The 22,426-nt window shown below is 40.0% G+C and overlaps 1 protein-coding gene across 4 annotated transcripts in view; it reads left to right on the forward strand.

Moving 5' to 3' along the window:
- The first annotated feature begins 565 nt into the window (after positions 1–565).
- hdac8 (histone deacetylase 8) overlaps positions 566–22,426 on the forward strand; it is a 54,178-nt gene continuing 32,317 nt past the window's right edge. Inside the window, exons 1-4 of one of the 4 annotated variants that reach the window (XM_069893383.1) lie at positions 566–885; positions 3,607–3,659; positions 7,188–7,318; positions 14,646–14,787. In XM_069893383.1, the coding sequence (XP_069749484.1) occupies positions 775–885; positions 3,607–3,659; positions 7,188–7,318; positions 14,646–14,787 (437 nt within the window). In that variant the 5' untranslated portion in view covers positions 566–774. The remainder of the gene's footprint in view (positions 886–3,606; positions 3,660–7,187; positions 7,319–14,645; positions 14,788–22,426) is intronic. The other 3 variants (XM_069893381.1, XM_069893380.1, XM_069893382.1) reach the window with 3 other exon arrangements.

Consider the following 22,426-nt stretch of genomic DNA (forward strand, 5'->3'; position numbering starts at 1 on the left):
CAGAACTGGGGGAAAAGGGGTCAAAGATGATGGTGGGGTGGCTTAATGGAAACCAGAGAAGTTGATGTTGATGCCATCCAGTTGGAGGGTGCCAGACGGAAGATGAGTGTGGTCCCTCCACTTTGCTGGTGATCTCAGTCTGGCAGTGCATGAGACAGAGAATGGGACAAGAATGTGGGTGGCCACGGGGAGATCCACGCTACTGTTCTTCCTGGTGACTTAATAATTAAAAAAAATATTTTTCCCATTTTCCCTTCATTTCCTCCTTATTATTAAGGCAAGTAACTACAGATTACGGATCATGTCACAGAACAACATCAGAGCAGTATAAATGATCTTACATCATGTGTGCAATATTATTGGTATAATTTTTGCATGCATTATCATTTTTGAACACAGTTCAAGTTATGATTTAATTGTTTAATTATTATTATGAACGAAATTATGGTTATGTTTCTAATTTACAGTTGATTTGTGATATGTATATGATTTGATTTATGTTATAATTAGTATACGCTGTATAAAGAGTTTTTGTTAAACTCAATAAAATATTTTAAAAAGAAAAGAAGCCGCGGTGAGTCCTTTCAACAGCCTATTTAAACTATGAAAGCCCCCTGCAGAAGTTGCTCACTTTTTGATTGACTGGGAGTTCTGGAGGTGACGGAACGGTCCTGTGCCCAGGGGGAGGAACCCGGACCCTTCGACAGGTTGCACCACGCGGAGCCTTTGACGGACCCCGCCAGGAGCCGGCTGCGGGGCTGTACTATTTGGGAGATGGAGCCCGAGGTCGGGGATTTGGAGTCGCTCGCCGCCATCAACACCACTTACATCTACACCCCCGACTACATCGAGAGATGCGACTCACTCTCCAAGGTCTCCCGGCGGGTAAGCGGCTTCAGCAACGCAGCGGGCCTGCCGGCATCTGAGGGGACGGGGAGCGCTCGGGGCCGGGGCTCGGCTGTATCCCACTGACCCCTGGGAATCACTGTTCCACCACTGCTCAGAGTGGAGAAGGAAATGCTGGAGGGCACATTGAAAAACCTTGCGAACATACATTGGGAGCACAGAGCAGCCCCATGGAAGAGGCAGAAGGAGTGCACCATCTCATGAACTCATCCAGCCATCACCTCTCCCACCTGCAGGAAAATATTCAGGTTTTACCTTGTTAGTCACTGCAGAACTCAAAATTGAAGGGGAACTAAGTCATCCTTGATCCATAGGGACTGCCTAAAAAAAGTTATGTGTAAATTGAAAAAAGGTGGATATTCATTTGAAAGCTACCACCATTATTGCAAATAGTGATGTGCTTCTTGGTCCTTGTGGCCATTCGAGTGAGCTTCCCAGTGTCAGTCAGACTCCTGATGAGCTTAGCAGGTGATAGAAAAGACCATGAAGGGTTGGAGGGAAAATCAAATGTTAGAGAATACACAGATTTGCTTTGCTTTCAATGACTGTTTCACTGAATCACTTAGCAACGAGCTACATGCTAACAGAGACAGCTTTGCTTGTTAGTTCCCTCAGTTAAACATTGGTTTCACTGTAGGATCAACTTGAGCTTGAATGTATTCACGTCCTGATGCAGGCTGACATTGGTTGGCAGAGATGGGAATGGTGCTGAGCATTCCTGCCATCAGTTGACAGACCGATTCTAGACATGGTAAATGATGGTAATCATTGGTCTTTCCTAAGGACCTACTGGAATAATACCTTGGGGCTGCACTTAACAGGTTGAACGACTCACAAGTATCTTCCTTTATATTCTTTTGAGCCTGATCAAATTCATTTCTGTACTGCCATATGCTGGTTATTAATACCTCTTTTGAGAAAAAACTATTCTAACCTTTTTGTTCATTGTTTAAATTAATGACAATTAAAAATGCAATGAACACCTGAGCCATTTGCTTTTGGTGAAATCTATACTGAGCATTATAAAAAATAAATTTTAAAGGTATCTTTCCAGGAACTCTCGGAATTCACCTTTTGTGAATCTAATATTGTAGGAATAATATAAATTAAAGCAAAATCTCTTCCAGCGAAATTACCAATATCCTAAATAGGCTGAGGGATCGATTTTTAGACTGCAACATTCTATTCCCATGGATTAGATTAGTTAATATATTAACCATACAAAACCAAATCTAAGCATTGCCTTTATTTCGTTTTAAATGCAACCTACCAACTGTTTTATGAGTCATCCTGTTCATTTGTTAGACTTGGGTACTTTTGGAAATAAACTTTAAGGTTTTTAGATTCAGAGTGTTAACTTTTGTGAAAAGTTTACTGCTGGGGAATAATTAAATGATGTATCTTTTTTAAATCTATGGAACACAATTTAATGGTTTGTCTGGTCTTTATCAAGCATTGTTTGCACATGGTTTAATTTCAACTCTTCTTTTGGTGCAGATTTGTAGTTGTGAGATTGGAATAATTTTAAACCAAATGTACTTCATCTAAATTTTATTTATAATATCATTCTTGAAACATCAGTGGCAATCTCACCACTGAATTAAAAAAAAAATTGGTTTGTGCCCCAGTGTGGAGATAATTAAATTTAGAATCCAGAGTGATTCTCTAATGCATTTACAAGGGAAGTGCTGTAGTGTTAAATTCCAGGTATTATTAAACTGAAACTCTCTTTGCACATTGACCTAATCATAATATTATTTTATAAGGAAATGGGTAAGTTCCAGTATCCTGACCATTTTCAACCAACTTCACTGAAATCGAACTGAAATGTTGTTTGTGATTGTAATTTTCTTCTTATTGTAATTAATTTATTAATCCCTCTCTGATCTGTTCCCATTGTGAGGACATTGGTTAAAGGTATAACTCTCTCTTTGAGGCACTGCATAATGCAAAGACCATGGGAGAATGGGTGGATTGCTGCTACAAGGTAGGAGCAGGAGTTGTGGTCTATTTGATTTTCAGTCCAAAGTTGGAGCCACATTATTTGAGATCATGAAAATTAGTGTCTTTGGTTCATTGCACTCATTCTGTCCAAATGCATTTTGTCACTTAAGCTCGTTGGCAATGCTGTGCTGGCTAAAATCATCCAAATGGCTTGCATAAATTTTGAAAATATAATAGACTTTAGGTACACAATTCTTATCCAGAGGCAATGCAAGTTGCATACCGGCGTGGCCAAATCGCAGCTCGTGAGCCACGTGCGGCTCTTTGACATGAATTTGCGGCTCGCGGAAATATGTTGGCTGAGACAGGAATCATACAAGCTGTTGCTAGCCTTAGTGGGCATGGCTTACATAATTGTCCGTGTTGGTGGCATCAGGAGCTTGGATGGAGCGGGTATATAATATTACTTTATCAAACATATCACCAACTTAGCTGAATGAAACTATAAGCATGTGAACATGAGAAAATGTACTGTTTTAAAAATTAAAATGTTCCATTGAAAAATTAGTGGCATCTGCTTCTAGCTTCCCAAAAGAATACACAAAAACTTGATGGCTAAGGAAATAGGAGTACAAATCCATGTTCAGCACACTTGGTATACTGCTTCAATTGCTATTGAAAGCCCGGACAAATTTGCAGTACATTTGTATCTTCATTTAGGATGCTAAATTAATTAACTTTTTTCTTCTTTTCTAGGCTAGTATGGTCCACTCATTGATTGCCTCCTATGGATTACTAAAATACATGAGGTACAGCTATATTGTTTAGTTGAAATAGCTTCCCAGCCAACAAGTTTCTTAATTCTGTTCATCTTGAACACATATCCCTTAATACCCTTAGCTAGAAAAAAAAATCCATTACTGTCAGATTTCAGATTTATTGCTTGAGATTTTAAACTTGTGTCCTAGACTATCCCACCAATGGGGTGGACGGGCACAAAACTCATCAGCTGGTAAATTCAAAGTTCAAATTTGTTGTCAGTATATATAGTACATCGTATCCTTTCTTCTTAAGCTCATTCAAGATTCTTTTATTATCATGTCATAAAACAGAAAATATTATATTACACAAAATTTCCTTTAGACAGACAAAGGCAGACAGAGTTGCAATTAGTATTGCCCCTTACAGTAAGAGAAAGGGAAGCAAAGGAGAGTCCTTTCAGAGTTACTGAATGTCTGGTCTTACAGGCCCAGAGGACCCTAAAACCCAGCAAAAATAGAAATCCACCAAGACAAATAGTTACTTAAACAAAAGTCACTTTTAATTTTCTTTAAAGATTAAAAAAAAGCATCAAACTTCAACTTATTATTAACCTAACTTAACCCCCTTTTTGATTCTAAGTGCACGTGTATGTAATGTGTCCAAGTTCAGAAAAGTTTTTTGATTCACAGTCCAATCTCACTTCTCACTCTTCCAAGTTCACCGGTATCAGGCAATTTTTATACTGTGCACAGAATTTAACATTTATGAATTTTCACCAAGCTCTTGTCGGTTTCAGAGAGAGATTTGCTGCTCATTGGACATACACAAACTAATTTACTTCCATCAGTCACTTCAGTGTCTTGCTGAAGAAACTTGTCCCATCAGGGTTTTCCATAGATCACCATAGGGTTCCGTTTGTTTCCCTTATTTCAGGTAAAACACTCTAGCCAGCCATTTCCTCTTGTTTGAACCATAAGAGTTTTCAACAGACTGAACTCCGAACTCACAGCCCGTCTTCAAAATGGGGTTTCAACAAGCTGCCAGCTTGCCATAACTGTCGAAACCAGTTCTCTCTCTCCTTTGGAGAAAGCCTGTTTGGTCTCCTCTCTCTTTCTCTCTGCTTGCAAAACCACATGACCTTCTTAGAACAGCGAACTGCAACCAGACAGATGGCGGCACCCTACTCAAACTTCTGAGTCCGTTCATTTGTTGCTTTCAAAACAATAATCCATTTACACCTGTCTTTGAAATTCTTTAGCAAAGCTATCTCCTTGTTTTATTGTCTTTACAAAGGCTCTCAGTGCCTGCATGACTCACTTGCAGCAAAGCTCTTGCATTTTAAATGAGATCTGTTTTGTGAAGTGTTTCTGTTTGTTTGTGATCCATGCTACCCCCACAATCCATCTCCTTCAAAAACAAAACTATATACAATATATAATATAATATATGCTGCACACTGGGGATTTGCTCCTGCAACCTGTGCAGCCACACAAACTCCTGTTTGATCAATTTGGAAACCAGAGCTCCAGATCCAACCTGAAAATATGATCAGGAAGCATTCAGCACCCTTGGCCCTAAGGGAGCTCTTCTTGCCCTTGGCACCCTCACGAATCCTGGATCTGATACCTGGTTCCCATGAGGCAGTCTCCAGCAGCTTGTGGCATATGTGAGTTCTTCAGCCACTGAGCCCCTCGCTGGTCCGCTGCTCTGATCACTATCCTGTAGTGTCATCTTCTTAGCTTATCCTTCTCAATGGTGACGTGCCAAAAACTATCAACCAGTGCCACTAAATTTAAAAAAAAACCAGTGCCACTGACATCCTCTATGATGAAATGCTTTGAAAGATTAGTTATGGAATGAATCAACTCCTATCTCAGGAAGGATCTGCACCCACCAATTTGCCAATCACCACAACAGGTCATCAGTAGCTGCCATTTCCTTGGCCCTCCAGTCTGCTCCAGATCACCTAGACTATAGGAACACCTGTTCATTGCTTTCATTGCAGCTGCAATTTTTGTGATGAAGCTAAAGACTAAGACTCTGCCCATCCCTCTACAACATCACCTCCTCCACACTGACAGGGGCATCCCAAGGCTGCGTGCTTAGTCCCCTGCTTCATTCCCTGTACACCGATGACTGCACAGCTAAGTTCAGCTCCAACTCAATCTACAAATTTGCTGATGACATCACCATTGTTGGCTGAATAATTGGAAATGACGAATCAGAATACAGGAAGGAGTGATGCCAGAATAACTATCTTGCTCTCATTGTCACCAAGACCAAGATGATGAACATTTTTGTCTTGATTTTTATTATTTTTGTTGTAATTGGACAGCCAGCTGTCTTTTTTTGCTCAATACATTCTCACTGATGTGGAGAAATGATGGTCTTTGGATCTTCACACTTGTGTCTTTTAACTTTTCAAATGAATTCTGTTCCACTATCCCATTAAATAACGAAACTGTCCCTTTCTAAATCTGTTACCATTTTTGCAAAGTGAATCTTTTTTTAATCTGGTAATATACTGTCAATGTCCAGTAACTTTGATACGATCAACAAATTAAATCTGATCTTTTCTCTTCTACCTATTTTCACTGTGCATTGTGTTTTATTTTAATGTAAGCATTGACAACCTAGACAAAGTGAAAAACCTTGCTGAGTATTTTGTACTCCATCCTTGATTTCTCATGCCATTTTCAATGCTGTTGAGATTAACTAGTTAAACTTAGACTAAGCTAAGACTTTTCTGGTTTCCATCATGTATAATCACAGCAATATTTATGTTTACTTATTAAATATTATGGTGTGCTTATTAAATGAACTTGGTGTGTCCACATTTACTACACTAAAAAATTTCAGGGCATATACCATAATAGTCAATTCATTGTAAAAGTTAACCCCCTATTTTTGGCCCTGAAATCTGATATTTTCCATCAACACATGTAAAAGTCAACCCCCCCCCCCCCCTCAAATTTTGGCCCGGTCGTCTTTCTACTGGAGCTCCAGATGCCTTGACTGCTGTCTTTCGCCAAGGCCCCAGCTGCCCACCCATCCAAGCTCCCAGCACCCTGCCTGTGGATTCTCACTAGGTAGCAGCTGCCCACCATCCTAATTCCTGACGCAGACTTACCACCTGGTCCTGGCTGCTTACCAGCCCATCTGAGCTCTGGATGACCAGAATAACACAGCTACTTACCGCTGTCAAAAATAGAACGCGTGTAATAGTAGACTTCTTAAATTTTAACCCTAATAATCGGCCCACAAAATTCGACTATTACACATGTATATATGGTTCATCGGCGACCAGTCAATTAATTTTTTTTTCTGTAACTGCACTTTGAAAATATGAGCACCTGCAGATTAAAAGGCATTGAGGCTGAATCATGAACTACAAAATACTACAGAACAGAAACAGGCCTATTTGACCCTTCTAGTCTGTGCCGAACCATTTTTTTTTTGTTGCCTAGACCCACTGAGCTGCACCCAATTCATAGCCCTCCATACCTCTTCCATCCAAGATTTGCAAGTTACTTGTAAAATTCTCTAAAGGTGTAAATTTATTTTTTTTCTAATAGGGTTGTCAAGCCCCGAATAGCTTCAATGGAGGAAATGGCAATGTTCCATACGGATGCCTACCTGGAACATTTACAGAAAGTCAGTGTAGATGGTGATGATGATGACCCTGAATCTATAGAGTACGGACTAGGTGAGCACTCTGACCTTTTTTGATCTTTTGGAAATTTTTCCAATTTTTTGGTTTGTGCTTTTCATCGAAATGGAAATGTGTTACTGATAACCTTAAGACATGGGAGCAGAAATAAGCTATTCAGCTTATTTCAGCCTGTTCTGCCACTTAATCGTGAGCTGATCCATTTTCCCCACTGCCTGGCCTTTCCCCCTCCCCCCCCCCCCCCATAATCTTTGATGGCTTGGCTAATCAAGAACTTGTCAATCACTGCCTTAAATACACCCAAAGACTTGGCCACAAATTCCACAGATTTACAACCCTCTGACTGAAGAAATTCTTCCTCATCTTTGTTCTAACCGGATGTCCTTCAATCCTGAAGTTGAACTTGGATAAACCTAGTTCATTGTAGAATAAGGTATTCTTGCAATCTCAGCCATTCATCTCAATGGTTCACTATTGCTTAAACTTGAAAAGGATGACCTGCTCTGTACAAAAATTAATCTGATCTTGCTTTTCCAAATATATGTAAAACCTATCCTCCAATATCCTCTCTACTAGCTTCCCTACCATTGATGTGAAGCTCCCAGTCTACAGTACTCTGGATTACGCCAGTTTGTCTTCTTGAACAAGGGAATAACATTATCTACTCTATAGTACTCTGGAATGTTGCCAGTTGCTTGTTAGGATACAAATCTTTGACAAGGCTCCAGTAATCTCCTCACTTCTTTCAACAACCTGGGAGACATCTCATCAGGCCCTGAGGATATATCCACTTTAATGTTCTTCAAAAGATGTTGGAATTCTGAACTGGAGAAGGTTGAGAATTGGTAGCTATTCCTTGCGGAATAGTAGCCTGGCGTTCCCAAGTAGTTCTGGTCTTTATCTGGACGTCTAAAATCCGGAAAGCTCCAAAAACTGGCAAGTGGGGAGGGACCGACAGTGTGAGTTGGGCAGGCGAGGGAGTGGCCGTGCGAGTCGGGGCGGGGGGGAGAACCGGCAGCGCGACTGGAGGGGGGGGGTGGGTGGATACGGTAGCACAATTTGGGTGGGTTTAAATCTGGCTTTCTGAAACCCGGAATTCGAAACACACTGTCCCCCAAGAGTTCCGGATAAAGGATCGTGTACCTGTATTCATAAGAATATAAGAAATAGAAGCAGGAGTATGCCATCTGGCCCATTGAACCTGCTCCACTATTCAATAACACTATAGCTGATCTGATCATTGGATCCCATATGATTTAATCTGAATGAGCCTACTATGCGGGACCTTGACAGAGGTCTTGCTAAAATCCAAGTAGGCAACATACCTGCCATTATCAATCCTCTTCATCACATCTTCAAACAACTCAGCCACATTTGTGAAACACTATTTTCCATGCACAAAGCCATGCTGTCGACTCCTAATTAGTATTTGCTTATCTAAATGCTGCTAGATCTTGGTTTTTCGGATCCCTTCCAGTAAATTTCCCACCACTGATTTTAGACATTGGACTGTGGTTCCCTGACCTATCTTTGCAGCCCTTCTTATATAGAGGCATATCAGTCCAATCTTCCAGTACCTCATCTGAGGCTATAGACTACTAGTGCCACCTCTTCTATAATGTAGATATGATTGCAGGAATAGCTAGGAATGTGAGAATGAGGCATTGACTGCCAAGAACACAACCTGGCCCATTATGCTCCACAAGCCACTAGATGGCATTAGATGCCATTATGCTCCACAAGCCACTAGATGGCATTAGAGCATCCACCTTTTCAAGCTATAACTGTTAAATGATAGCAGCTAACAGCTGTTATTTCCACAGTGCCATTTAATTTCAGACCACTACCTTTAAAAACATTTACCTCCAGAGGTGAACCTAAAAAATTGAGACATGGAATAAAATATGGAATTCATGTAAAACATGTAAATAATATCCATTTCTTGATCCATGCGCAGATGACATGGCTTTACATGATGGAAAATTGAGATTTGGACTATTTTCTAGGAATGCAACCTCTTATAATGTGAGTGTCATTCGTATGGAGAAATCAATTTGTTTGATCTTTGTGCCTCAACTTGGAGGTTCAAAGATGGGATTTGTATAAACACAAAATATGATCAAGTAAATAGCAAATCCAAGGTTGTCTTTGTGATGGTTGTTTGTGTTACAGAAGTAGTTTTTAATTTGGTGCAGGGGCTTGTGAATTACTTTCAAGATCCAGTTGTGTTAGTGTTTAACATATTCACCTCTTTCCATGTTCAGAGTTACTAATTTTTGTTTGTTTCATTTAAATTCAAAGTTTAAAATGTAGCTGTGCATGAGGCTGATGCAAAATTGTTGATGGACAATCTTGATCAGATCCAAATTTCAGAAAAGATCCCGAGGAAAAGTAAGAGCATGAATAGACAGAGATCTTGTTCATCCTTTGAAAACTATTAGAAAGAAATTTTGACATCTTTTCAATTATACTCCAGGTGGAGCTACCACCCAATCCAATAACTGCTCTTTTTGGGGATTATTGACCCAGACAGTGTTTTTTTGTACCTGTTCAACAGGTTGTGGCCTTCTCTACATTGTTAGCTAGAAGAGCCATCCTATTCAAATGGAAACACTCCAGACCTCCAACTGTGTTTCAATGATATTATGTCTTGTCTAAGCCTCCGAATCATGGGTCCTCTACCGGCATCACCTACGGCTCCTAGAATGCTCCGCTCCATCCTCAACATTCATTGGAATGACTTCATCACCAACATCGAAGTACTCGAGATGGCAGAGTCCGCAAGTATCAAATCCATGCTACTGAAGACCCAACTGCGCTGGGTGGGTCACATCTCCAGAATGGAGGACCATTGCCTTCTCAAGATTGTGTTCTATGGCGAGCTCTCCACTGGCCACCGAGACAGAGGTGTACCAAAGAAGAAGTACAAGGACTGCTTAAAGAAATCTCTTGGTGCCTGCCCCATTGACCACCGCCAGTGGGGTGATATCGCCTCCAACCGTGCATCTTGGCGCCTCACAGTTCGGTGGGCAGCAACCTCCTTTGAAGAAGACCGCAGAGCCCACCTCACTGACAAAAGACAAAGGAGGAAAAATCCAACACCCAACCCCAACCCACCAATTTTCCCTTGCAACCGCTGCAACCGTGTCTGCCTGTCCCGCATCGGACTTGTCAGTCACCAACGAACCTGCAGCAGATGTGGACATACCCCTCCATAAATCTTCGTCCGCGAAGCCAAGCCAAAGAAAAAAAATGTCTTGTCTAAGCCTAGAAAAAATTAGATATCATGTGTTTGATTAATTGGTGAAAGTTGAAGTTACGTGGTGAGATTTTATGTTTTATTTTCGTATGATGTAAATGTTTCTAATGTGATTAGATGTATTTACTCTTCCAGATGAGATGTAGTCTTATCTTTGCTTTTTGATTTATGGGAAGAACCAAAACTACAAAATATATGTAACCCTCGGGATAAGCTGCTCAGTTGTTTCTTGTTTTTTTTTATTAGCATAGGTTAGGTGTTTTTTTTAAATATAATGCTTTTGAAATTTTTTTCCACCCTTTGCAGAGGAGGGGGGATCGTATACACACATATGTGATATTGTATTTTCAGTTTTGTTCCCTTCATTGCATTGTATTTCTTATCAAAATCAATAAAAGATTTAAAAAAGGGATAGTCAGAGAAGTGAAGCAGCCATTTTAAAAAATGGTAGCATGGCATGTTTCCATGAACAGAAACGTATGGTAAAGAGCTCCATAAGGAGTTGCTGTCTTCAGGTCTCGGGTGTCACAGGTTTTTGGCTTGGGTTTTCAATTTTAACTGCTTGATTGTGGAATGGTATCAAGCATCTAGGCACTCTCCACTTGCCATGGCTGTACTATGAAGATGGTGGTTAGGGGAAGAACAAACTTGTTTGCTAATTTATGTTTGGAAGTGTGAAATGCTGGCAGAAGCCACATGCAGCTTTGTTATTGTGATTGTCGTATAAAAACTGGAACAAAAGCTGAGAAATTGACTTTTCTTATGCAGAAATGCGAAAATATATGACATTCCAAAGGTTGATGTTTAAAAGGAGAATTAGTGATTCAAAGTTCATTTATATTGATCTTTAAAATGGAAAGTCAATTTGATAAAATTTTAAAAAGAAAATATGTCTGACCTTTTTTAATTAAAAACCTGAAGTATTGAAGCTCCGCAATAATGTTAAATTGATGCAAAGAAAGGTTAGAAATCAGATCTAATATTGGATGGTTTTGGATGCAATACTTAAGATCACAGAGAGAATCCAGAAGAGAATGAATGAGGAAAGGAGCTTATAATCACAAGGAGTGTTGGAAAAATTAGTGCGAGAAGATAATTAACTTACAAATGTTCAAATTTCCCAGCTATTTTCACCAGTCACCTAAATAACTGAAGGGTATAAATTTTATAATGTCATCAAAAGTATCTAGGGAGCCATGAGATGAAATAGTTTCAAACACCTAGTATACGAATGTATCCTAATAGAAACAGTAATGGAAACTGAACAGACAAATTGGCTGTTTAAAAATGAAATATTTGAAAAAGAGAACATTTGTGCATAGTTGTTTCAAATTCATGACAAATCTGATGAGCTGAATGAATTTTTTGCCATAAAAATAATAATTCAATGGTGGTACATTTGGCTTAACGGTTAACGCAGTCCCTTTACAGCACCAGTGATCGGGACTGGGGTTCGAATCCCACACTGTCTAAGGAGTTTGTATGTTCTCCCTATGTCTGCATGGGTTTTCTCAGGGGACTCCTGTTTCCTCCCACCCTTCAAAATGTAAGCTCGCTCATTGCCACCTGCCCCTGCTCCTCATTCAATTTGCTTGGGGGGGTGGGGGGCTGTGCTCGTTGAACAAAGGCTCAGTGTGGAGCCTGATCACTGAGGCCCAGCGCTCCTTTCAAAGCAAACGATCGATCGTACTATCAGTATGTTCTACATACACATCCATAGCACTGCTGGCGGGGGCTGCCATGGTTTGCCTTCTCATGGGGGAAGTGAGTGGTGGCTCTGGAAAGCACGGGCCACCCGAGAGAAGGTGGTCCACGAAGCTGTGGGCCTGGACAGCCGCAACACCTCCACAGGCTTCTCGAAGCAGGGTGAGTAGCTTAAGCACTTTGTATTTCGGTGCCCAAAATTGTGGCACCAAAATGTCACCTTCGCGTATAGGACCCTGGATGGTTTTTTGAGGTGATTTTTTTGGGGGGAGAGGGTCCTTATGCTGCCAAATACATCACTCATCTGGGTTCTTTGGAGCAGATCAAAGTCAGAGTTTATGGTTTGGACAGGTCATCAGAAGTTTTGGCAGATTCGTGCATTTGAAAATACAAGCTAATATATTCCTTTTTGCAGTAAACAGATGAGAAGAATGTTATCTGAATTTTTTGTTGCATTATTATACAATTGTAGAAATTAACCTTTTTATTATCCATTGCCACTATAGTGCCCATATTTCCAGATTCTAAGGAATCTTGCTGCTCAAAACGTTAACCTCGTCTTACTGCAATACCTGCAAAAGGAATAATGGTTAAAAGCACAGCTTCTCATGATTTCCTAAAGTAATTTGCTTGAGAAAGATTTTGTACCTCCTTCTGCCTGAGTCAGAAGAGGATCTTCAACATGAGCGCGACAGCCAAGTCTTTCTCTTGTTGCTAGGTGTTATGTAGTTTCAGACTGTGTCTCGCAATAACTCTCTAGATAAGGATTAGTGTCAGTCAGGTTGCCTGAAAGCTGGGAGCATTCCAACACAGAGGAATTTCAGTTTACAAAACTCTCATTATCTTTTACTTAAACCTGATCTAACAAAGGACCTTCTGTGGAACTGTTAGCGGCCTATACTGGGAAAGGACAAAGGCAACCAGACTGCCGTTTCCTACCCTGAAATCCCACTCTCCAGTTCTCAATTGGCTGTGGAGAGGGGTTGAAAAAAAAAACTCTGTTGCATTCTGTGGAATAGGATCCAGATCATCTGTCGAACAAAGACCTTGTGCTCTGGCATTGAATGAAATAGAAAGAGGTATGGAGGGGGTACCATAGGAAATGGTGTCTGTATCTGAAATCTGCAATTTTTTTCCAAATCCTTGCTGCTTCAGGCTACAATTTAATGCAGTGTATTTAAATAATAAATTCCTTTTGCATTTTTCCTGTTATCCTAAACTATTCTGAGCAAAGGTTTGGCCAAGTACCCAGTGTCTAATCTTGTTCATCCACTCATCAAGTAACAAGGCAACATCCAGAAAATCTTAGGAGACTTGATCTTATTATAGCTTACTGTCTTTTTCACTGAGATGATAAAGATGTAGAAGAGTTTATTATAATAGTAAATAATAATATTCAGCTGCTTTTTAAAACTTAAAACATGATCTGTCATTTTTTTTTACACACAGATAAGACTGTTACCTGACCAAAAAAAATCTTTGTGAAGGCATACTCCTTCAGAGGAACATAAACATTGGCATTCAGGCGAATATAAAATATGAGCTTCTGCTTGAATTTGAAGAATATTGTCACAAACCGCTGTAGTTGGAGCTTTTTAATATAGAACAACCTTGCACATTTAGCATGATCATGGAGTCACTGGCAATTGTACAAAAATTATGTAGCTTTGAGTTTACTTTGATGTATATCTTTTCTACGGGCTCCCCCTCTCTGGAGGGGGAAAAATAAAAAAGTTGTTCTGGAGAAAATTAGTGACTCTGAGAGGCTGAATTGTTTCTGTTTGATATTATGCATCTCTCTGGGACCAGCTGATGAGTTGCAGAAGACTAGGAACAGATGATCAAAATTTCTTTTAGCTCAGGAAATAATATGTGCCTTTAAAAAGGCCTAAAAACAAAAATAGTTGTTTGCTCAGTGAGTATATGCATTGTGTCTGCTAAATTAGCTAAACTGTTAGAAAAACTGAAATTCGCTCAGTGAAAATCATTTTTCCTCTCCATTTTTATATATATATATATATATATATATATATTTATATATATTACACACACACATATACTGGACCTGTGTAGATGCATGTCAATTGTGGACAGAATTGGGCTTTGCTCTGATTTGTACAACAGTTGAAAAATTGCATACCACATCTTTTCATAGCCCACTGGCATTACTTGAGTGATTCCCATGAAAGAACAAACTTGGTTTAAATAATGACTGAAGATGAGCAACAAAATTTTTTTTAAAATATATAGAGTTAAGTGATGTGAGATTTTTAAAAAAAAAAAGTCTATTCTGTTGCTGGATCCTTCATGCTTGTCGTGCTTTTCGATTAGTTTTCATAATTTCTATTGAATTGTTTAATGATTATTTTATCCACTCTCTTCAATTTTTGCATTTTTCAGGTTATGATTGCCCTGCAACTGAGGGAGTATTTGATTATGCCGCCGCTGTTGTTGGAGCCACACTTACTGCAGCCCAGTGCTTGATGGACAAAAAGTATCAGGTGGCGATAAATTGGCCTGGGGGATGGCACCATGCTAAAAAGTAAGAGTCCCAAAAAAAACAAACTCTTCCAGTAAACAAAAAATCATTTTTACATAGTGAAGATCATTTGGTTACATTTTATTAACTGAATTTTTGTCTTTTAAAATCTTCATGTTTTTACTTAAAGGATTTACTTAAAGACTTTTCCAAAGCTTAAGCTTGGACATGATGAATATAGAATTGTGAATTTTTGATCTGAATTCTGAATGTTGGAATGTTCAGTCTTGATGCATTCACTGTAACCCATTTTCCAGGATTATTGGATAGTTTTTAATACATCTTTCCTGATACTGGTATCATTGGTTTGGTTAACAATCATGGTCCACCCCTGATCACCTTTAACACTCTTGATTATGTGGTGTTGAGCCACTTTCTTGAATAGCTAGACTCTTTCTAGCTATTACGGTAGACAAAATACTCCTATAATGCCTTTGAGAAAGGGATTCCATGAATTATCCCATGATTTGGAAGATGAAGGAAGGACATTAAAGATGTTTTGTGACCAGGAGGGGAGTTTATATATTGAAGATATTCCCATGTGCTTGGTTCCCTTGCCTTTAAGAGGTTGTAGAATTGGAAAATACTGTCATGTTAACTTAGGAGAGTAGATGCATACTGTAGCTTTTGTATTCTGCTCAGTAAGCATAAAAGGAGATGTATTTGACGAGAGAAGTTAGCAACAAATGGACGAGACATCAAGATGCGCGTTAAAGTAGGCGATGAAAATTGAGTGCTTTCATCGTTTTATTTCATTTTAATTTTGGCAACAGGGATTTATTGTTGAAGCCCAATTCACAATTCTATATTCATCATGTCCAATTTCCTCAACTATGTTATTTCTTAGAAAATGGAATTATATCCTACTTAAAATAGATTTTTACTTTTAGCACTTTAAATAGGAAAATCAGAGATGGGATGAAAATTGAAGAGGAATATTGGGTTGTGATGGTAGTATTTACCTTCAATAATTTCTTAAGCCTGGCTGAATGCATCAATATTTCATTCATCAATAAATCACTGTTCGTGGCAATTGGAAAATCTGAACCTTTTCTCTGCATGTAATTTTGTGAGTTAAAGTCTAGTTGACATACATATTAGTACAAAGGAGAAAAGGGCATAAAATGAGAAAGATGTATTATTTCGGCCTGAGGTTTCCTGTGACAATGGTTCCATTATAAGGAGAATTTCAAATAAGTGTAGTCATTGACTCAAGTATGAACTGTGGCTTCAGTGCGAGAGTTAGCATCAGCATTGCAAGGTTCTGATTTGAAATGCTTTATTTTGGAGAGAGGCAACAAGAGCTACAAAACATTATTTGGAAATGAGGAAATGATATAAGCATTGGAATGCTTTAAATGCACCCTTATGATTTAACATGCCTCTTGCTATTGATTATTTAGAATGTAACATACATGAAATTCTTTAACTTTGCCCACTGTAAGGCAGACAGAGAGTCACCACTTTGTCCAGGGCCCCTCACAGAAACCTACAGCACCTGATGTTCCTAGGTGATCTCCCCTCCAAGTACTGAACAGTCCTGAGCCTGCTTAGCTTCAGAGATCAGACAATCTCAGACAGTATTCAAGCTATTAGGTGCTGTGTTTCCTTTTAAGGAGAATAACTGGTGTATTTGAAACCATAGAATGCTACAGCACAGAAAACAGGCCATTCGGCCCCTCTAGTCTGTGCCAACCATTATTCCTAGAGTCCCACCGACCTGCTCCCATTACATAACCCTTCAGACTTTCCCCCATCCAATTTATTCTTAAAACCTGAGCCCGCATTCACCACATCAGATGGCAGCCTATTCCACACTCTCACCACTTCCTGAAACAGAAACTCTATTCTGAGCTCTGTTGTGAGAAGAGGAAAAGCTTCATGATGCTGGAGAAATTATAATAGGAGACAAGGTGATGGCAGAGGAACTGAATAAGTATTTTGAATCGATTTTCACTATGAAAGGCATTGGCAGTATGCCAGACTTTCAAGGGTGTCAGAGAAGAGAGGTGAGTGCAGTCACTATCACCAGAGAAAAACTGTTTGAAAGCTAAAAGGCCCAAGTCTCTTGGACCAGGTGCAATGCACCCTCGGGTTCTGAAGAATTGGGTGACAAGATAGGCCAAAGTTAGCATTGTTTCCTTAAAGGAAAATCTTGCCTGACAAACCTACTGCAATTTTTTGAGGAAACCACAAACAGGCTAGACAAAGGACATGCAGTGGATATTGTATACTTTAAAAGGCCTTTGACCAGGTTCCTCACATGACGCTACTTCACAAAATGAGAGCCCATGGAATTACAGAAAAGATACAAGAGAGTGAGAATAAAGGAATCTATTCTGCTTGTCTGCCGGTTATCAGTGGTGTACTGCAGGGGTCAGTGTTGTGGCGACTTCTTTTTACATTGTATGTTAGTGATTTGGAATGGCTTTGTGGCTGACTTTGCACATGATATAAAGCGGAGGGCAGGTAGTGAGGAGGAAACGGGCTGCAGAGAGTCTTGAAAAGATGAGGAGAATGGGCGGAGGTGGCAAATGAAACGCAATGTTAGAAAGTGTATGGTCCTACACTTTGGTAGAGGGAATAAAAGGACATTTGGATGGGGAGAATATTCAAAATTGGAGGTACAAAAGGATTTGGGAGTCCTCGTATAGGATATCATAAAGGTTAACCTTCTGGTTGAGTCGGTGGTGAAGAAGGCAAATACAGTGTTGGCATTTATCTCTAGAGGAATAGGATACATGTGTGATGTTGAGGCTTTATAAGACACCGGTGAGGTCTCACTTGGAGTGTGGGATACAGCTTTAGACTGATTAAAGAAAAGATGTACTGGCATTGGAGAGGGTTCAAAGAAGATTTACAAGAACGATTCGTGTAATGAAGGAGTTACCGTATGAGGAACATTTGAAAGCTCTTGGACTCTAATCCTTGGAATTCAGAAGAATGAGGGGGACCTTATAGAAGCATTTTGAATGTTGAAAGGTCTGGACAGAGTAGATGTGGCAAAGTTGTTTTCCATGATAGGGGAATCTCAGACAAGAGGGCACAACTTCAGGATTGAAGGGTCCCTATTTAAAACAGAAATGTGGAGCAATTTCTTTGGGGCAGAGAGTGGTGAACATTGGGTGCTATGGAGACCAGTTCTTGGGTGTGTTTAAGGCAGAAATTATAGGTATCTGAATAGTCAGAATATCAATGGTTATAAGAAGGTAGGAAAGTTGGGCTGAATGTGGATCAGCTCTTGATGGATTGACGTAGTGGACTCGACAGGCCAACTGGCCTACTTCTGCTCCAATACCTTATGGTCTGAAAGTTTTGTGAAGAAAAGCAGCATTCCACCCTGGAAATCACTGGCTCATGACCATGCATCTAGTGGAGAAGGAGTATTAGGATGATATTATCCTCACTTCATATATCTTTCAATAAATTAGCTGATAACCCAGTGGTTAAATGTACTTTGAGGATCTGGATACAATTTTTAAAACATTTTGGGGTGCTGAGATTTTCTCTTTCTAGTCCTATTTTTTCCCAGTTATTTTTTTAAAACCTTCCATGATTGATGTCACTTTTAAAGAATTAGCCATTAAATGGTTAATTTATCGAATGTAATTTTGCTTCTTGTGAACAACTGTCAGTTAAATAGAGCTTACCAAATACTCAGCCTTCCAGACTTCTGGGGGGATTCCATCCATACCTGCTGCTTTGCCACTTTTCAGTTGTTCGATTGCCTTATATGTCTTATCCAGGGTGGGAACCTCATCCAGCTCTAGCCTTAGGGGCTGTTGAGGGAGCTGGAGCAGGGCGGAATCTTGGACTGAGCGGTTGGCACTGAAAAGAGATTGGAAGTGTTCTGACCATCGGTTGAGGATGGAGATCTTGTCGCTGAGGAGGCTGGCGGCAAAACTCTGCATGCCAAACTGCATGAGTTTTTCAAGCTTTGTTGGGACCAAGGTAAACTGCCTCAGGATCTTCGTGATGCCACCATCATCACCCTGTACAAAAACAAAGGCGAGAAATCAGACTGCTCAAACTACAGGGGAATCACGTTGCTCTCCATTGCAGGCAAAATCTTCGCTAGGATTCTACTAAATAGAATAATACCTAGTGTCGCCGAGAATATTCTCCCAGAATCACAGTGCGGCTTTCGCGCAAACAGAGGAACTACTGACATGGTCTTTGCCCTCAGACAGCTCCAAGAAAAATGCAGAGAACAAAACAAAGGACTCTACATCACCTTTGTTGACCTCACCAAAGTCTTCGACACCATGAGCAGGAAAGGGCTTTGGCAAATACTAGAGCGCATCGGATGTCCCCCAAAGTTCCTCAACATGATTATCCAACTGCACGAAAACCAACAAGGTCGGGTCAGATACAGCAATGAGCTCTCTGAACCCTTCTCCATTAACAATGGCGTGAAGCAAGGCTGTGTTCTGGCACCAACCCTCTTTTCAATCTTCTTCAGCATGATGCTGAACCAAGCCATGAAAGACCCCAACAATGAAGACGCTGTTTACATCCGGTACCGCACGGATGGCAGTCTCTTCAATCTGAGGCGCCTGCAAGCTCACACCAAGACACAAGAGAAACTTGTCCGTGAACTACTCTTTGCAGACGATGCCGCTTTAGTTGCCCATTCAGAGCCAGCTCTTCAGCGCTTGACGTCCTGCTTTGCGGAAACTGCCAAAATGTTTGGCCTGGAAGTCAGCCTGAAGAAAACTGAGGTCCTCCATCAGCCAGCTCCCCACCATGATTACCAGCCCCCCCCACATCTCCATCGGGCACACAAAACTCAAAACGGTCAACCAGTTTACCTATCTCGGCTGCACCATTTCATCAGATGCAAGGATCGACAATGAGATAGACAACAGACTCGCCAAGGCAAATAGCGCCTTTGGAAGACTACACAAAAGAGTCTGGAAAAACAACCAACTGAAAAACCTCACAAAGATAAGCGTATACAGAGCCGTTGTCATACCCACACTCCTGTTCGGCTCCGAATCATGGGTCCTCTACCGGCACCACCTACGGCTCCTAGAACGCTTCCACCAGCGTTGTCTCCGCTCCATCCTCAACATCCATTGGAGCGCTTACATCCCTAACGTCGAAGTACTCGAGATGGCAGAGGTCGACAGCATCGAGTCCACGCTGCTGAAGATCCAGCTGCGCTGGATGGGTCACGTCTCCAGAATGGAGGACCATCGCCTTCCCAAGATCGTGTTATATGGCGAGCTCTCCACTGGCCACCGTGACAGAGGTGCACCAAAAAAAAGGTACAAGGACTGCCTAAAGAAATCTCTTGGTGCCTGCCCCATTGACCACCGCCAGTGGGCTGATATCGCCTCAAACCGTGCATCTTGGCGCCTCACAGTTTGGCGGGCAGCAACCTCCTTTGAAGAAGACCACAGAGCCTACCTCACTGACAAAAGGCAAAGGAGGAAAAACCCAACACCCATCCCCAACCAACCAATTTTCCCCTGCAACCGCTGCAATCGTGTCTGCCTGTCCCGCATCGGACTTGTCAGCCACAAACGAGTCTGCAGCTGACGTGGACTTTTTACCCCCTCCATAAATCTTCGTCCGCGAAGCCAAGCCAAAGAAGACCAAATACTCAGTTTTTTCGTTATTTACAGAGTAGAGATATTTTTGCAATCTCAATTACATTAACTAAGAGCATTAATAAAAATTTAATAGATGTGATTTTTAATTTACATCCTTTTTAGAATGGTTCAGTATCCAATATTTATGATATGTTGTTGGGAACAAGAGAGGCTTCTTTAGATAAAATTTAAAAAGCCTAGGAACAGGACCTACAGGTTTTAATCTTTGGAGAATCTTGGAATGTAATAATTAAATTGAGTAGTCCATAGGGCTCACATGTCCAAAGTCAAACGATATATCTCCTCATTGTGATAAATGCATCAATGGAGAAACTTCATTAATTCATATGCTTTGGACATGCCAGAGTCTTTGGAAATATTGCAATTAAGTATTTCAAACTTTTTCTATACTTGTTAAATATCTTTAACTACCCTGTTTGGTATTGTTGGTGAGAGAGGCATAACTTCAGCGGCACCTGATTTCCATGTTTTAGCTTTTATTTCTCTCATGGTTAAGTGAGCAGTGTTGCTCAAATGGAAGGACTTTGCTCAGTGGCTGCTTAACGTCATGTCATGTTTAAATTTAGAGAAGATTAGATGCTTGATTTCAGTTTTGAATGTATATTTTCAAACACTGTGGGGACCCTTTTTGAAGTACTTTAATAATCTCTGATTTAGTATTAATGCAGAAGTGTTGGCTAATAAGGTAATCTCTATTACACTGATAAGTAATTCTTTTTTCATCTCTTTGCCAAACAGCTTTGATGTTTGGGAGTGGGTTTAGATTTTATTTTTATAATAAAAGAATAAAATATTGCTATAACATAATTTGTTTGATTGAGAATGTAGGGTACCTTGGATCTAAGTGTAATATATTATTTTTTGATTTTTAGTATATATTTTTCGATGTGAAATTTCAATAAAAATATTGAAAAAGAAAAGGATGAAATTGAAAACCTGCAGATTACATCAAGATCATAAAGAAACCATGTGCAAGAAGCCGATGTAGTAATGCATTGTCTCAAATCTTAATTTGCTCCATCTGCTTCTTACTGCCCACTTTTTAATTTTGCTTTAGATTGTTTCTTCCCCCCCCACCTCCCACCTTATTTTAATATAAATTTCAAGACACAATGATCATTTTAAAATTAAATCTCAACTGGACAAGGGCAAACTACATTGAGATAAAAGGTGATCTTTTCGGGCTAAATTGGAACCAAAGATTGATAAGGAACTATTAGAACAATTTTTAGGAAGGAAAGATTTCCAGTATGGGCTCTTGCAACCATGAAACCTCGACTGAAGATCATTTAAAAAAATAAAATAAAATGTTTTAACTGGTTCAAATGAGCTTTTGTTAACTGTTTATTATCAATGTGCTATCCCAGCATAATGTACCCTCAGAGGTGTGGGATCACTATTAATCACAGTGGTAATTTTGGCATAACTGAGAAACTTCTTAATCCTTACATTTAAGTCCAATATAATATAAATATATAGAGATATCTAGATAGAGATATCTAGATAGAGATATCTAGATAGAGATATCTAGATAGCGACATCTAGATAGCGACATCTAGATAGCGACATCTAGATAGCGACATCTAGATAGCGACATCTAGATAGCGACATCTAGATAGCGACATCTAGATAGCGACATCTAGATAGCGACATCTAGATAGCGACATCTAGATAGCGACATCTAGATAGCGACATCTAGATAGCGACATCTAGATAGCGACATCTAGATAGCGACATCTAGATAGCGACATCTAGATAGCGACATCTAGATAGCGACATCTAGATAGCGACATCTAGATAGCGACATCTAGATAGCGACATCTAGATAGCGACATCTAGATAGCGACATCTAGATAGCGACATCTAGATAGCGACATCTAGATAGCGACATCTAGATAGCGACATCTAGATAGCGACATCTAGATAGCGACATCTAGATAGCGACATCTAGATAGCGACATCTAGATAGCGACATCTAGATAGCGACATCTAGATAGCGACATCTAGATAGCGACATCTAGATA

The sequence above is a fragment of the Narcine bancroftii genome, chromosome 8 (genome assembly GCF_036971445.1).
Source record: "Narcine bancroftii isolate sNarBan1 chromosome 8, sNarBan1.hap1, whole genome shotgun sequence".
Taxonomy (NCBI): Eukaryota; Metazoa; Chordata; class Chondrichthyes; order Torpediniformes; family Narcinidae; genus Narcine; species Narcine bancroftii.